Source organism: Mauremys mutica, chromosome 1, assembly GCF_020497125.1.
Source record: "Mauremys mutica isolate MM-2020 ecotype Southern chromosome 1, ASM2049712v1, whole genome shotgun sequence".
Taxonomy (NCBI): Eukaryota; Metazoa; Chordata; order Testudines; family Geoemydidae; genus Mauremys; species Mauremys mutica.
The window spans coordinates 144786253-144804252 of NC_059072.1; the positions used below are offsets into that span (position 1 = coordinate 144786253).

Sequence of the window (18000 nt, forward strand, 5' to 3'; positions counted from 1 at the left end):
TGACAGGGTGGACAGCACTACATCATAGAATTGGAAGGGACCTCAGTAAATCATCTAGTCCAACCCTGTGCTCAAAGCAGGACCAATCCCCATGCAGAATTTTACCCCAGTTTCCTAGATGGCCTCCTCAAGGATGGAGCTCCCAACTCTGGGTTTAGCAGGCCAATGCTCAAACCACTGAGCTATCCCTCCCCCCCATCAATGGGAGACACTCTCCTGCCAACATAGTTATCGCCGCTCATTGAAGTGGTTTAATTATACCGGCAGGAGAGCTCTCTCCTGTAGGCATAGAGCAGGTACACGGGCGATCTTACAGCAGCAAAGCTACATTGGTACAGCTGTGTTGCTGTAAGGTCTTTTGTGTAGATATAGCCTTAGCCTTCATTTCTCTGTACCAATATAAAGAATTCCGATACTCTGTCCCAGTTGCCTAATAAAACCTACTCTGTGTTGAAAAGGCTGCCTGGTGTCACTGCAGATACGTGCTGAGGTGCCCTGGTCTCTGGAGTGTACAAATCTCTGACTAGGAGTCTGTCTCAGTTGGACTCGCTGGACAGAGCTCACGGTGTGAAGCAGGAGTGCTGGAGCCCAGAGGCTCAGTCTCGGAGGCGGTGAGGCTGCAGGGCCTCTCCTGAAGGAAGAGTGCACACTGAAGGGGTTCCTCCAAGACACTGTTCAAAAATGGAGTGTAGAACAGATCCTGTGGATCCGTGACAGTGAAGTACACAGGGACCTTAATGCTAGACATCCTAATTTATTAACCTATGTACCTCTCCTACCCTCTTTTTTCCTTTCTCTCCCCTTCCTATGTCTCTATAGTGATAAAAAAAACACCTAGTACATATATATTGCTTTGTGTCTTCAACCTACTGTGCAAACATTATCCTCACAGCCCCAGATGCATAATGCAGGTGAATATTATTATCCTGTTAGAGAGAGTGAAAGTCAGATGCAGGGGTTAAGTGGTTTGCTGTAGGTCACAAGAATTATTAGCAGAGTCAGGATTAGAATTCAAGAGTTCCTGTCTTCCAGTCCTGTGCTCCCAGGGGCGGCTCCGGGCCCCAGCACGTCAAGCGCGTGCTTGGGGCGGCATGCCGCGGGGGGCACTCTGCCGGTCGCCGGGACGGCAGCAGGCGGCTCCAGTGGACCTCCCGCAGGCATCCCTGCGGAGGGTCCGCTGGTCCCGCGGGTTCGGTGGAGCATCTGCAAGCACGCCTGCGGGAGGTCCACCGGAGCCGCGGGACCAGCGACCGGCAGAGCGATCCCCGCGGTGTGCCGCTGTGCTTGGGACGGCTAAATGGCTAGAGCCGCCCCTGTGTGCTCCACCCACAAAATCTTGCTGCTTGTATGAATTTACACTCTTTCCTATTTGGTACTCACACAGCGCAAACATTCACTTTGAGTTCTTGATCCAAGAAAGAGATCCTCTTTGGTGCATTGATCGTCACTTCAAACTTTGGCAACACTGAAAATGCAAGGTAAATATCATTGCTAAGTGACATCTTAGGTGTGAGGGGGGAAGAAGAAACAGGGAAACCTAACTGCACCAGCATTTGAGGGGTATGAACACCAAAAAGAGAGATTAATTGTTAAGAGGGATACAGACAGGTATAACTAGGAGTAAGGGGGTGATGTTCTTAGAAAAGGAAAATTTAGGTTTAATAGTATGAAAATTCTTTACAAGGAGCTGTATTATCACTGTTATTATAATACTTATAAAGCATATTCATCTGTAGATCTCAAAGCACTTAACCAATGAGGTCAGTGTCACTATCCTCATTTTACAGGTATGGAAACTGGGGCACAGAAAGATTAAAGTGGCTTGTCCAAGGTCACCCAGCAGGACAGTGGCAGACCTGAGAATAGAACCAACATTTAATGGTATTTAGGGCAGGGCTGATCCATTAGCCCACACTACTCCATTAGGAAGGTTAGGAGTATAGTGTCCCAAGGGAAGCAGACACCCCAGTAGGTTGGAAACAGAGTTTTCTGAAGGAGGGGGTGGGAAAGGAGCTCTCCCTGCTAACACAGGGAGCTTGGGATTGTCAAAGCCCTGCCCAACGAGCTCACAGGAGACAGGTGAAAGCCCCAGTGACAAGATGAGGGATGGCAAATTCATAAGAAGAAAATAAATCAATGGAGTTGTTCCATATGTAAAATGACAGATACTAGAGAGCTCATCAGGCATTAGTAGCTTTTATTTTTCTGTCCGCCCACAGTATCCTTCCACACTGTTTACCCTGCTGTCCACCACAGCTGCCAGATAGCATTCTATTAAATAATAATATATTCTAATTTAATATATTCTGTTTAATAATAGTTTTAGACTTCTAGAGCACAGTATATGCCTTACATGCAATACCAACCTCACATGGTAATATGAGGTTTAACTTAATATTTTCCCCATTGTACAGATGGAGAAACTGAGGCACAAAATGGTGGCATGACTTGACCAAAGTTACACTACAAGTTAGTGACAAAGCCAGAAAAAGAACCCAGACTTCTGACTCACGGCCTTCTGCTCTGATCAGTAGGCCAAATTCCTCAGTATTTATCAGGATACTCATCACTTATCCATCTCCCCCATGGCCTCAGTCTCTCCTCCCTGCTTTCATGCCTTGGCTTATCTGTCTTAACCAGTGAATTCAATAAGAAAAATCATGTTATACAGTATATAAGGTCTGCACTACCTCATGCCTGTGTTTGACAAACAGCCCCTCACAGACTCAGGCTGTGGGACTTGGCCATATAAGACATAATTAACTAGTGCAGATGAGATCCACTGCAGGTGCTTACCATATTCCTCCACAGTGAACCAATGATACGTTTTGTCACCTGACTTCTTCTCAACGATGATTTCATAACTCCCCAGGATTGGCTCTTGGATTAATGGGAATGAGAGTTGGACAATGGCATTCTTGGATGTTACATCCAGCCACTGAAAGATCCGATTGCGCTGGGGATCCTAGTAGGGGTGAGGAGATAAATACAGATGCTTTTATCATCTTCTTCAAGGCCCTACCACTTTTTTTTTCTTCCTTCCTTTACATTTCATAGATTCACAGATTCCATGGCTGGAAGGGATCATTGTGATCAACTAGTATGACCTCCTGTATAATACAGTCCATAGAATTTACACAAAATACCCAAAATAGAAAAACATCAAATCCTGATTTTAAAATTGCCAGTGATGGAGAATCTCCCATGATCCTTGGTAAGTTGACCAAACATGGTTAAAAATGTACACTTTATTTACAGTCTGAATTTATCTAGCTTCAGCTTCCAGCCATTGGATCATGTTATATCTTTGTCTGCAAGATTGAAGAGACCATTATTAAATATTTGTTCCCTGTGTTGATACTTATAGACTGTAATTAACTCACCTCTGAACCTTCTCTTTGTTAAGCTGAATAGGTCAAGCTCCTTGACTCTAACACTAAAAGGCAGGATTTCTAATCCTCTAATTATTGTAGATGCTCTTCTCTGAACTTTCTCCAGTTGCTAACCTCCTTCTTGAATTGCAGGCACCAGAACTTAACAGAGTATTCCAGCAGCGGTCATACAAATGCCAAATACAGAGATAAAATAATCTTTCTACTCCTACTCAAGATTCCTCTGTTTATGCATCCTAGGATTGCATTAGCTCTACTGCCACAGCATCACACTAGAAACTCAGGTTCAGCTGATTATCCACCACGATTCCCAAATCTTTATCAGAGTCACTGCTTCCCAGGACAGGTCCCCTGTCCTGCAAGTATGACCTACATTCTTTGATCCTAGACATATATATTTACATTTAGCTGTATTAAAACACATATTGTTTGCTTGCGCCCAGTTTATCAAGTGATCATAATTGCTCTGATTCAGTGACCTTTCATCTTCATTATTTACCACTCCCACAATTTTTGTGTCATTTGCAAACTTTACCAGTGATGAGATTATGCTGTCTTCCATGTCATTGGAATCATACCTGCTAGATGTCGATTCCCTATTAACAATTACATTTTGAGACCTATCAGTTAGCCAGTTTTTAATGCATTTAATGTGTGCCATATTAATTTTGTTTTGTTCTAGTTTTATAATCAAAATATTATGTGGTACCAAGTCAAACAACTTACAGAATTCTAAGTACAGTATATCACATAAACAGTATTACCTTTATCAACCAAACTTTTAATCTCATCAAAAAAGTATCAAGTTCATTTGACAGAATCTATAATCCATAAGTCCATGTTGATTTGCATTAATTTTACTATCCTCCTTTAATTCTTTATTAATCAAGTCCAGTAACATCCGGGATTCAATTAACCCCTAACATAATTTTGTTTGGGATTGATGTCAGGCTGACAGATCTATAATAACCCAGGTTGTCCTTTTTACCCGTTATAAAAATTGGAACATTTGCTTTCTTCCAGTCTTCTGGAACTTCCCCAGTGCTCCAAGACATTAACAATCCAGCAAGATCCCCAGACAGTTCTTTTAAAGCTCTTCAGTACAAGTTATCTGGACCTGCTGATTTAAAATTGTCTAACTTTATAGCTTCTGTTTAACATCCTCAAGAAATATTAGTGGAATGGAAAAAGTGGTTTCATACAATGAGACTTATATCATCTCTTTTTCCCCAAATATGGAACAGAAATATCTATTGAACACCTCCACCTTTTCTGCATTATTATTGATAATTCTACCATTTCCATCTAGTAATGGACCAATATGATTGTTAGGATTTTTTTTTGTGCCCAATATATTTTAAAAATTCCTTCTTATTGTCCTGTACTCTTTTGGCCATTTCTCTCTTCTAAATCAGGTCAGCTTTTTAACCAGCATGGTCTTCTTCTTCAATTGTGGCTTTTGGAGCATCTAGTAAGATGTTGTTAAATTATTCCCACTTATTATTCACATTTTTCTATTAAATACTTTCTCCCAAATTATTATTTGGTTCATAATTGTTTTCAGCTTTCTGAAATTGGCCCTATTAAAGCACTAAATATAAATATTTCTGGTCTAGACTTTATTCTGCTTGCACATTATAAATTGGATCAAGTCATAATCATTTGTACCTAAGCTACTTTTTTGTTGTTATTGTTGTTTGTTCTGTGGTCCATTCCTCATTATCTGTTAGCATGGGGGATTTTTTATTAAACTTGGTCCTATCTGGGAGGTGGGGGGATGGTTTAGCATATAGGATGTGACTAAGGACTTGGTCTTATAGATGCTAAGTGCTTAGAACCCCTGTTGCTTCCCAGGATCAGACTGTTTGTGTACTAAACTACCCTCAGATTAGGCTACACTGGACATTGGATATACAAACTGCCAATCTACCTGAAACAACACAGGACTGAGACTCAGGAGATCTGGATTTTATTCCCAGTCCTGCCACTGGCCTGCTGGGTAGTCTTGTGCAATCACTTCACTGCTCAGTGCCTGTTTCCGCATCTGTGCAATGGGTATATTAACACTGACCTCCTCGGCAAAGTACTTTGAAATACACAAGTGAAAAGCACTGTGTAAGAGCTATGTATTATCCGCATTTGCCCTTTCTAGGACATGATCTTACAGGGAAAGACAACTCCTATACATACATGGTAAGCTTGGGAATGATGTCATCACATCAGCCAGTCTGCTGTAGTCTGAGGTAAATTTAAACTGGATTCTTTATTCAAGCTCCCTCACAACTACCACTTGCCTTATGCGCCTCAGTTCTGTGGACTCCTTCCCTCTGGCTCCCTCTACTGTTTGCAAGTCAGTTTGCATTTACTCAACCCTGCTTTATTCCATTGCCATTAGAGTCAACATAACTTAGATGCTAACATCGCTCTGGGAAATCCCTTTTTGAGGAGTGGTACTCCTGGCTGTGAAAGCACAGAAAATTACACCTGTCCTAATGGTCAGTGAGGAGAGGTGGGGAAGGCTGGATGTTAACTGGGATAAACAGTGATATAGGTGTTGGATTTAAATGCTGTAGTTTACAATAAGTATCTATGTTTTAACAATAAATAATACATGAGTTTTTACTATTGTAGTTTACACTCTTCACCAAAAACTTTTGAGAAGGAACTAGCCCTCTGTTGTTATTTCCTATATAACATAATAGAGTGTATGGAACAATATATTTATTATTATTATTATTATTATTATATTTTGTAGTTACAGAGCACCATCTGTCTGGGGATCTCAAAATGCCTTACAACACTCATGAAGTTTAGCCTCAAAATAATCCCAGGAGACAATTATTATTATTTCCTACTTAGAGATGGGAAAACTGAGTCACCAGTGTTCAGTCCACAGTTACACATAAAGTCTGTGGCAGAAGTGGGAAAAGAATCTAGATTTCCTGACTCACATCCGCTATAACCAGGGCTCCTCCCTATAATAGTGAGGAAGCTAAAGCACCATGATATAAATGAAAAACCCTGCTCCCTTCTTTGATTCTAATCAGATTTTCTTGTATAAAAGAAAACCATAGCGGGGCCTAGCTTATTCAGGAAGCATCATGTACATGATAGTACTAATGCACCTATGAAAGGAAATTGTTTTTTCTTCTCTTCCTGGGACTCTTTATTGAAAATTTGTTGCAATGCTCAGTGCCTGACACTCATTCTAAACATATTCTGCACGTGTTCCATTGTGACGAAGTGGGGGAGTTTCTTGGGGTTTTCTGGGTTTTCCAGTGGTTTGCATGCACAGGGGGTGGGACTCAATGTCCCTGGGTGTTACTGGTTTAATGAGGTGAGGGGAGAGGGAGTTTGTTGTTACAGAGGACCGAAGAGGGACTCAGGACCCCAGCTGATGGCCTGGAGGATGGAGACCCCAGTGACTGGTGACCTGGTGACCCGGAGACCCAGCTCAGGAGACACAGCCGGTTCTGGCCAGTGGGAGGACAATGGGCCTCAGAGAGAGGACCCTGGTGACCTGACCAGCCGGTTCCAGCCAGAGGGGCCAGAGGAGGGCTGAGAGGAGAGGAGACCCAGGCCTTCCTGTTTACGACCCTGTTTATCTGGAGAGAAGACAATGGACAGAGGCGGGGCTTGGGGCCGGGGATATCAGAGGCCCAGCTGGGAAGCAGTGGGGCTTGGGGCTGGTGAGGGGAAGCAGGCAGAGCCCACCTGGATGCAGGGGGACTGGGATATGCTGTGCTGAGGGAGGCCAGGCCTGAGGCCCTGAGAGTTTCCTGAGCTGTGTTCAACTCTCAATAAACCCTCCTGTTTTATGCTGGCTGAGAGTCACTCCGGTCAAGAGAACAGGGTTGCATCAACCCCTTTCGGGAGTGAGGAGGCCCAGGGGGTCCAGAGCACGTGGACTTCCTGAGGGGGCCCACGGCGAGAAACAGGTGTGCTAAGGCTCAGAGAGGTGCAGCTCCTGGAGGTGGAGGGGCCTGACCCTGAGAGAGAGTGGACCCCCGAGAAGGGCTGTCTCACTGAAAGGGGCACCCCCCACGGACCGCACGGGGCCAAGAGTGGGCACGATCTGTGAGTCCGTGACATCCATCTGCACCAATCTCCCATGGGGATCATGGGAGGAATACGCCTTCAGGGTGACAATTTCTCAAGCAAACTCTCTGATTCAGAAAGCTGAGAGCTCTGTCCTTCTAAGTAAGTCATGTTTTATAGTACCATGAACCTCTTACCTGAAGGATGATCAGGGGATACTGAAAAAGATAAAGGGCAAAAAACAGATTAGAATTCAAGGAAATTAGTTACTGATTTAGAAATAAACCGGATGATAAGGCAAGACTGTGGCTGCTCCTTTTCTGGGTGCACAAGTCTGGCACAAGCTTTCTGTTCAGCCCTATCTCAACTTGTGACCAGAAGTTCAGTGGGTTAAGGATACAACCCTAATGTCACCTGCCTGTGAAGATGACAGTCTAAAATATTTACAGATTTCCACAGTCTCTTGGTGTGGGGACTGGTGAGATGACTCTCCCCCTTCAGATCTGTGTTCTCTAGGGAGGTCCCAGGCCCTTTCCCCTATGTAAAGGTGGGTCAGGGACTAGTGATGTGAATCCAAGGAGTATATTCACTTTAGAGACATCAGGAGATCTACTCAGCCCGTTTTCCTATATAAAGGTGAGATAGTGTCTGATTAAGTGAATCTATAACAGGTCCTTGAAAAATATTGATTCCCAGTCACACTCACCGTCTCCTGAACAGGTTTGAAACTGTTATCCAAAGAGACAACTCGGAACATCACTGAAAAGCAAGGAGGTGGTGGGGAAAGAAAAAAAATGAACACTGTTAGCAGCAGAATACCATTTTCTAAGATATGTTTTGAAACTAAGTTTCTTCAGACACATCATTGAAGGAAAGTTTGAAGTGTTACACAGAAGCCTTTTGAGTTATTGGAGAAGCAAAAAGTATTTGAATGTTATTTTAACTGGTGAAAAAAAATCAACTAAATTATTTCGTACATGAATCAGCTGGGGTCAAATATATCTAAAAAATAATATGACACATGGTCATATTCATCTCTCAGCTTCTGCTCCATTATACCAGGGGTAATTTTAGCCTACATATTAGTTATTGTATATCCTGAACTTAAGTCTTGATGCAGTGGAAAGATAAAATTATTCGACATTGGAAGAAGAGACAATAATTGACTTTCCCACCCTAAATCAATTGTGGACTATTCAAACTGTTTATCATGCATCATTTTATTTGCTATGTGTTTTATTGTGATGTACAGCAACAATGAAAAACCCTTCATTGAAATAAAATCACAAATTAACTGTACTTAATGTGATGGGCTGGACTCCCCACACTGGCTCTGAGAGGGCTGAATTAGGCCAGGCAGGCCTAATCAGCCAATCAAGCAGCAAAGAAGGGAGATTCAGTCTGTGTGGAGGGAGCTAATTAGGAGGAAGTTCACCTGTGAGAAAACAGGCAGGGCTTCTATAAGGCCTGGGAGTTGATGGCAGAAAGGGGCTGCAGGGAAGTAGGCTGCAGTCACACCCTGTGAGAAGGGAGGTGTGTCTGGAGGCTATAGAGGCAGGTAACCCACAGTTGGATCCTGAGAGGAGAGGGCTTGAGAGGGTGCCAAACCCAGAAGGGGTGGAAGTCAGACAGGTAGGAAAGGCTCAGGGAAAGAGTCAGCAAGGTCCAGGAGGGAACAGACCTGAGATGCTGATTAGAGGGTCCCTGAGCTGGAACCCGGAGTAGAGCATGGACCTGGGATCCCCTACCAGCCACTGTGGAAGTGGCACTGGCTGGGCAGGGAATGGAAAGACTGCCCAAGCCTGTGGATAAAAAGAGACTCTGATACCCTGGAAAGGGAGGGCCAAGTCACAAAGAGGCAACAGCTGCTCCTGGCGTGAGAGAGAGGCTGCAGACAGAGGGAGAAGAGATGGGGTGCAACTGCATGAAGGGGTATCAGCTGTGCAGAGCTAATCCCCAGAATGGCCAGCAGGAGGTGCCATCCTGCAGTGAGTAGAACACTGCATGGCCGTTAATCATGCTTGGATATTTCAAATATGTCTGAACGAGGTTATTCCTAACTTCAGAACAAATGATGCTTGTATTAAGAAGCACCACAGGTTTCTGCTCCAAAGGTATTTTCCAGAAAATATGAAACATCTGAAAAGAGGAAAGCAACTTCATCACCATAAGAACCACCCAGGTAGAAATGTAGAGGGACTGGCAGGGCCTTCTCTATCTACCTTAGGAACTTCTATGGCCCCAATCACCATAGTACTAGAGCACCTTACAATCTTTAATGTATCCATCCTTACAACACCCCTGTGAGATAGGGCAGTGCTGTTATCCCCACTGATGAGGAACTGAGGCACAGCTAGACTGAGTGACTTGCCCAACGTCACACAGGAGGTCTGTTGCAGAGCAGGGAGCTGAACCTGCATCTTCCAAATCCAGGACTAGCACCCTAACCAGTAGACCATCCTTCCTCTCCAGCACTCACAAAGCTCGGGAAATGTAGTGGGGTGGCTACCCCACTCCTGCAGAAAAGGGGTTAAAAGCAGTGCTGGAGAGGGCTGTGGCTGGGAAAAGCTAGGCTGATTGGGGGAAGCAGCCACAGCTGAGGTCATGCCCCAGTGCTGTAAGAGGGCTGAGGTCCAGGAGTTGTAAAAGAGTCTCTCTCTAGCTGTGGAGAGAGATAGGCCTGGCTGCCTGGGAGCTGAGCAGGGTACCTAGAGTGGAGCAGGGCTGGGGGAAGGCCAGAGGAGCTATGGAGCTCCAGCCTGGAACCCACCAAGGCTCCAGGCCTTGCTAAAGGCCGAGAAGAGTATTGGGGTTGCAGAGGTGCAGCCCAGGGCAGGCAAAGGCAGCAGGTCCAACTCCCCCTTGCCGATGATGAGTGGTTTATAGACTGCAGTCTGCCCCAGTGAGTGGGGGCTAGGTGGCGACTAGCCCTGGGTGGGGAGACCCAACGTGTGTGGACACTGCCAGGGGCAGAACCCCAAGGCAAAGGGGCACCGGAGTCTGGGAGGGACACGGGGGCCGGCGGCAGGCGAGACACTGGCCTGAAGAGGATGCTCCAGGCTGGAAGAGCTAATTCCTGAGACAACCAGCAGGAGGTGCCTTGCCCGTGAGTCGTAACCCCACCACAGGAACCCTTTCCTAAATGAATCGGAAAAAAATATCCCTCACTGTTTGCTTTCTTCAGGTCATGCTCCAAGACTCACCTCTTCATCAGAACATTCCCCAAAAGAAAAGAGTAGAAGAAAACCCAGTCATGTGTTCAATGATAGAAACCATAGAGTAGGAAGAAGAATTGATTTTCTCTTCTGGACACATCTCACTGTCTTTATTCTTTATTTATTTTTGTACTGTACACCCTGTAGAAATGATGACTGAATCAGAATCTCAGACTCAGATAAGCATAACCAACAAAAGATCTGGATATTCCTGAAGTGATGGATTTCTGTAAATCTAGAAAGCCACAAGATCTCTCAGAGGAAATTCATTCAATTAGGAACATATAAACGCTATTTATGCATTAAAATTCTATGAATGAGCGTTTTTCCCCGCTGTCTTTTGATGATCCCTACCTGGGGCTGCAGCCAGAGACCATCCCAAGGTCTGATTATGGACATCCTGCTCCAGTTCTTCTCCTTCTTAGCAATGATACTCCATCCTAGCCCCTCTGCCTCCTGACATCCCAGTTCAATAATTAACTCCTGCCCCTTTCCCCTTGACACTCCCAGTTCAATAATTAACTCATACCCCTGCCCCCATTCACCTGTCTGTGCAGGTTTGTAAATGGGTTTGTCCGTCTGGATGAAGACAACGCCGTCCACATTCTGAATTGCCACTGACCTTCTCTCTGACAGGTGGACTGTGTGGCCTTTGGCAGAGAAAGTGATGAAAGCCAAAGGGTCAGAGGTGGCAAGAGGAGCCTGGGAGAGAACAAAAAAACCAAAACAGAAAGTCTTTTAGGGTTCGTCTATGTGATGGATTCCCAAGTGAGGGTGATGACCTCTAAGTGAGTCACGATGAGTCACAATATTACAACAAAAAAACTTTCAAACCAGACTCCAACGAGAGACTGCTGAATTGGAATTAATTTGCAAAATGGACACCATTAAATTAGTCTTAAATAAAGACTGGGAGTAGATGGGTCATTACACAAAATAAAACTATTTCCCCCTCCCCCCCACACACACTGTTCCTCACACCTTCTTGTCAACTGCTGCAAAGGGACCATTTTGATTACCACTACAAAAAGTGGTTTTTCTCTCCTGCTGGTAATAGCTCACCTTAACTGTAAAAGCAGCAAAGAGTCCTGTGGCACCTTATAGACTAACAGACGTAGTGGAGCATGAGCTTTCGTGGGTGAATACCCACTTCACCTTAACTGATCACTCTTCTTAGAGTGTGTATGGTGACACCCATTGTTTTATGTTCTCTGTGTATATATATATATATATATATATATATATATATATATATATATATATATATATATATATATCTTCCTACTGTATTTTCCACTGCATGCATCCTATGAAGTGGGCTTTAGCCCATGAAAGCTTATGCCCAAATAAATGTATTAGTCTCTAAGGTGCCACAAGTACTCCTGTTCTTTTTACGGTGAGTTTGATGATAGATTGTCTGTCTACCAATAAAACAAGCTCTAAGAGTATGTCTACACTGCAGTTGGAGGTCTAATTTCCAGCTCTGGCAAACGTACACCACAAGCTTTGATTGAGCTACTTCAATAGAAATCATGTAGCCACAGCAATACAAGCAGTGGGTGGGGCTAGCTGCCCCAAGTACAGACCTAGAATCTCAGCTGGGATTGTACTCAGGCCCCTAGTCCAAGCTGTTGCCTATGCCATTGCAGCCTCACCGCTATTTTTAGTGTGCTAGCTCAACCAAAGCTAGCCTGTGTGTGTCTACCTACCTCCAGCTCCACGGCCCCTTACAGTCTGTGCTATAGATTGGTCCTCGTTTTGTCCCGAGGCTGTAGACTCCACACACAAGTCAAATCCTCACACAGAACAACTAGCATAAATGTTTCCTAGTTTCGCAAGACTACTATGTATTGACAGTATTGATGTGCAGGGCTGTCAGGCTATTAGGAAGTTCTGAAGTGCTTCTCCTGCTGTGTATGGGATCACCTAACCATGGGCTCTTCTATGGCTTTTAGCCACAGCCCTGCACTGTAATGAGAAAGGAGACTAGTGTGTTCCAACAGGTTATAGGTTAGACTGAGCCAAATCCGCCTACACCCTGGGATGAAAGTCAAATGTCTTCCCCTGACACACTCCCTGATCTCTCTCTCTCTCTCTCTCTCTCAATCCCCACTCTAATCGATTTTTCTTCTTCCTCAGACTCATTTTCTAATCTTTTTTTCCTTTCCCTGCAGTCTGTCTTTGCGTACATCTACATTGACACTGGAGGTATAACTTCCAGCTCTAGCATGCTAAAAAGAGCAGTTTAGCTGCAGCTGCATGAAGAGCAGGAGGGGCTAGCCACCTGAGTATGTACCTGGGAGTTCAGACAAGATTGTGCTATGGGCGGCTCTAGCCTCCTGCGACTCGTACTGCTGTAGCTACACTTCTGTTTTTAGTGTGTTAGATTGATCAGAACTAGTGTATGTCTCCTTGAGCTGAAACATACACCCCCAGCTCCAGTGTAGACATACTTTGTGTCTTGTTTTTCATTTCCCATCTCCATTCTCCTTGAGCCTTTCTCCTCTTGTTCTTCAAGAGTAGGATCAGTTTGGACCACAGGAGGGATGCGTCCCCCTTTGTCTCTCTCTAGTTGAATTAAAATATTAAATACCTTGAACTCTCTGCATTGGAAGAAATTATTTTCTGTCACAGATTCCTCAAACAGCGTGGTATTGATGCCATGATATTCCAAGTGAACATTCAGGGACAGTGGCTCACTGAGGTTGTAGAGCTGTACACACAGTCTCTGCGGAGAGATGCTCTGCAGCACCGAAGGGACCATCAGGACATATTGACTACAGATAAACGAAGCCAAACAGCCAGGTCAGCCAGCAGAAAGGAGAGGACCCACAACAACATACATTTGGAGAAAAACTTAGGGCTTGTCTACACAGGCAATTTACAGCGCTGCAACTTTCTCGCTCAGGGGGTGAAAAAACACACCCTTGAGCGCGGGACGTTTCCAGTGCTGGTAGCTACGCCCCTCGTGGAGGTGGTTTTTTTAGAGTGCTGGGAGAGCTGTCTCCCAGGGCTTTGACATGACACAAGCCATATTAAAGTGCTGCCGCAGCAGTGCTTTAGCATTGCCAGTGTAGACTCTCCATAAGTGGCTACTGGGGATCCTGATCAAAAGCTTGTTGAAATCAGTGGAAAGACTCCAGTTTAATGGGCTTTGGATCAGGCCCTAAGTGAGCACAATGTGTGGTCCCTCAAGCTATTCCACTATTAGATGATTCTCCACACCCCATCACCTCAAACCTGAACTGGAGGGACCAGCTTGAGGGGTGGTATGTACCATACTTATCTGGCCCTCATCACCATAGTATCTGAGCGCCTCATGTTGTCCAATGGATTTATACACCTCTGTGAGGGAAGGAAGTGCTGTTATCTCCATTTTACAAATGAGGAACTGAATCACAGGGAAGCTAAATTACTTGCCCAAGGTCACACAGGAAATCTGTAGCAGAACAGGGAAATGAACCCATGTCCGCATCTAGTGCCCTAACCACCAGACTATCCCCTGGTAGAGAGTTCTGTTTCTGTGGCCTAGTCAGCCATGAGCTTATTTTCTGAGACTATCAACAAACGTACCAGTTAATGCTAATTGTGGTGGTAGATCTGGGCACATTTCCATCAAGAAAGGAACTGAAATGTCACAACTTATTTGCCATAATACACAGGAAATGCACTTCAGTCTTGGCATGCAATGCTTGATTATTCCAGGAGGAGAGACTACCCAACTCAGCTTTTGTTTCTATCACATTCTATCCTCTTCCCACCCCTCTTACTTTGTCTCCTGCTATTATGTCTTTTTTTTTAAATGCTGCCTCTTATGGTTAGAACAGGCTCCCTCTCCCAGGGCATCCTCACTCTTGCCCTTCAAGCCCCTCCTCTGTTTGGTTAGGCTTCTGCTGCTAGCCTTTCCCCTGCTCCCTTGGTTCTTTCATTAAAATAAAAGTCAGAACTGAGAAACTGGACATGCAACCTAAAATGAATCACATCATATTTTTGTTGTAATCCTGGCCCCACCCTTCCCTCCCACTTCTTTTCTTGATTTCATCTTTCACTGAGCTTGCCTGGCTTAGACTGCACAATCCTCAGAGAACAGACCAGGAGTAACATTTTCAAAAATACTTAAGTGCTTAGGAGCCCAAGTCCCATGAACTTTCACAGGGTGTTGATTTTTTTTTTTTTTTTTACACTCACCCGTCCAGGAGTTCGGCGGCAATTCAGCGGAGAGCCCTTCAGTCGTGGACAGTCTTCGGTGGTATTTCAGTGGTGGGTAAAAAACCTTGCCACCAAAGACAGAAGCACCCGCCGCTGAAATGCCGCCGAAGACCGTCTGTGACTGAAGGACTCTCCGCCAAACTGCCGCCAAAGACCAGGAAACAAAATATCGGGACAAATGCCATCCTGACTCTGGTCGGGATGCAGGACAAACTCCTCAAAGTCGGGACAGTCCCAATTTTGTTGGGACGTCTGGTCCCCCTACCTGACCATCAGTGCTGTCTGCTTATCTAGTCCTAGGCCTCCTCCAAATCTCTGCTGCTGCACCTCAATTCTCATCTGCACTAGTCCCTGTTATTACAGTCCTGGATCTCTACTAAACAAATCAGATTTCATACCAATTTTGTGAAAAGGAGCTGAAACATCCACCAAATTCATTTCAGCCACACCTTCAGCTGCAATTTGAACCCAAATCTCCCAGAGACAAAAGTCTTAGTGCATCATACAACAATGCCCCCAGAACAAATTAAATGATGGAAAAATAATGTGATATATATAGTAAAAGCAAATAATATGTGATCTCTTACGGCCCATGAGATTTTGCAGAAGTCAAATGAAAGACAAGCACACTCAGAAAAATCTTTGACCACATTGTCGTCCACGGAGATGAAGAGGGAAAGTTGAAGGTGAACCTCTCCCACAGAGAGTGCATATGTTCTGGCTTTTAAAATGCCCGTGGCTGTCTCCTCCTCCTCACTCATATTCCAATGAAAAGACAAAGAAAAAATTTGCATAGATTAATTTCTCTTTATCCTGCCTTTCTTCACACCCTTTCAGGTGTTGCTTCATAAATGTAATTTAGGGAAGTTCCTGTGTTGCCACTGAATTCATTTTTACAAGCTAAGCCACTTCCTGATTCTCTTGATGTTTCACTTGTGCTTGCCTCTCTGATTTTCTCTGCAAAAGGGCTTGTCATCAGCTGAAGATTCCTTAATGCTCCAGCTTGTTAACATGTTTCATTGCTGAAGTGCTTGTTTGCTCCATCAGGACACAAAGCTCCCACAACACTGCTATGTCATAGGCCTGGAATGGTGGATGATAATGATAACATGCACAAGGGGTGTGGTTAAACTCAACAAGAAAAGGGAAGAAAATCCCAAACGACCTTCATTTTTTTAAAAGGTGACTCAAACACATAAGGATGGAAGAAAGGCAACTCTTCATTTATTTACTTTTTAAGGCCCTACAAACTGAATTTGCAACCATGGTGTTTCATAGAGTTTAAGGTCAGAAGGGACCACCAGATCATCTAGTCTGATCTTCTGTACATCACAGGCCACCAGTACAACTCAGCACCCACACACTGAACCCAACAATTGAAACAACACCAAAGTATTACAGCCATCAGGGGTCTAACCTAATATGCGCCACAGGCAGAGAATAAGTGGGACCACCATGCATCAGTGCCCATGGCCTGTGTTTCTGGGGATCTCTGCTTTGCATCTGGTACATTTCCCTGTAAGAGTCCAAACAGTCCAGAGAGGAAGGTTCTTTCCCTGAATCCAGACTTACGGCTTCTTCTCACAGAAAACAAACTGACAGGGCCACTACCCATGTGAGCTTTTCCTCTTAAGGAAGAGTGAGGGATGAATTTAGAGTGTTTGACCTCCAGTCATCCCACACAATGACCATCTACTTTGAAATTAGCACTTTGCTGTTCAAGTTCTTCATTTACATTCCACAAGGCTTCTTTCTCATCCAACGGATTATTCATTTACAGGAGTAAATGTTTGCTATTACATTATAATGGGATACAGAAAAATGAAAACAATGCAAGTAACATCCCTTTAGTTTTCTTGAAGATTAAACACCAAATACACTCTCATACATTTAATCATAATTTTGATCTAGACTAAAACACAAGTGAATTGGCCTGGCTATGCATTTGCAAACATTCAGTGAGGCTGGGGCATTGGCATGAGCTGGCTCCTGGTTTGGCAGCATCACACCCTCCTCCAACCAGACCCTCTGGAAAAACCTGTGAGAAGCCTGAGAGCACATTCAATAAAACTGTTTGAAAAAATTTCAGCATAACAGTTTTGTGTTGGAAAATTCAGTTTTGATTGAATCATTTTGCAGGAATGTTGAGGAAATGTTCAGTGTGAAAAAGTTAGAACAAACTGTTGACTTTCTTATTTCAGTTTGATAATATTAGTGTTTCATTTTGATGAGATAAAATGTTTTGTTTCAACTTTATCACTTTGATTAATTTTGTTTCAATTTTTATAGTATAATTACATGTTAATTTTAAATTTATTATATATAATTTATATTATAATATTTTGACATTTTTTAAACAAAATTATTTGACATTATCAATGTTTCCAAATTGAAATTTTTCAGAATTTCCCTTCTTCAAGAAATTACTATTTTTTTCCTTGTGACAATATGCCTTTGAGGGTCACTGATTAAACCTATCCCTTGGTTTAAGGCAAAAATGAAGTCCCTCTACTCTTGCCTTGTGCAAACTTCTTTCTTGCAAACACTTTCTACACCTCAAGGCAAAACTTGTCTGACTCAGCCAGGAAGATCTGCAACATGGCACCCTTCATATGTCAGAAAATATTTTTCTACACCCTTCTAATGGATTGCTTTTTGTGAATCATGTGTTAATGAGTCCAAAAATTCATTGGTCTGTTCTCCGTCTGTGATGAAATGGCTATGAGCTGTGACTCGTACACAATATACAGCCTCAGTCTGTGTTGAAGCAAAATCCTGTTTTCTTTGCTGGGGTGTGGAAAAGAAATATATTTATCGTAACTGGCAGCTCCAGAATTTTTTAGGTAGTGTCCTAAATAGCAGGTTGCTTGGAGAGCTGCTGGTGCCTACAAGTAGGCTTTCAGAATCAAAGAAATCTGAAGGTGCTCAGCACCTAAAAAAAGCAGGCACTTCATTTAGGTGCCAAAATAGATACCCTGGCTGGATAATTTTTGCCTTATTCATTCTAAGGCCAAAATTGTCAAGAGTGGCCAATCATTCTGGGTGTCCAACTTGCGACTACAAACCTGATTTCAAGAGATGTTAAACACTCAATTCTGCTTACCTCAACAGAAGTTTCAGGTACTGAGGCCCTCTGAAAAATCATG

General features: G+C 43.8%; 1 protein-coding gene across 1 annotated transcript in view; it reads right to left on the reverse strand.

The window, feature by feature from the left end:
* The window catches only part of LOC123343721 (ovostatin-like), a 57745-nt gene extending 42239 nt beyond the window's left edge, over window positions 1–15506 (reverse strand). The window contains exons 1-7 of the mRNA XM_044979005.1: window positions 15442–15506; window positions 13239–13422; window positions 11191–11347; window positions 8137–8189; window positions 7628–7648; window positions 2797–2965; window positions 1381–1465 (exon numbers count right to left, since the gene is read on the reverse strand). Coding sequence (XP_044834940.1) covers window positions 1381–1465; window positions 2797–2965; window positions 7628–7648; window positions 8137–8189; window positions 11191–11347; window positions 13239–13422; window positions 15442–15506 — 734 coding nt within the window. The remainder of the gene's footprint in view (window positions 1–1380; window positions 1466–2796; window positions 2966–7627; window positions 7649–8136; window positions 8190–11190; window positions 11348–13238; window positions 13423–15441) is intronic.
* Window positions 15507–18000: the final 2494 nt, after the last annotated feature.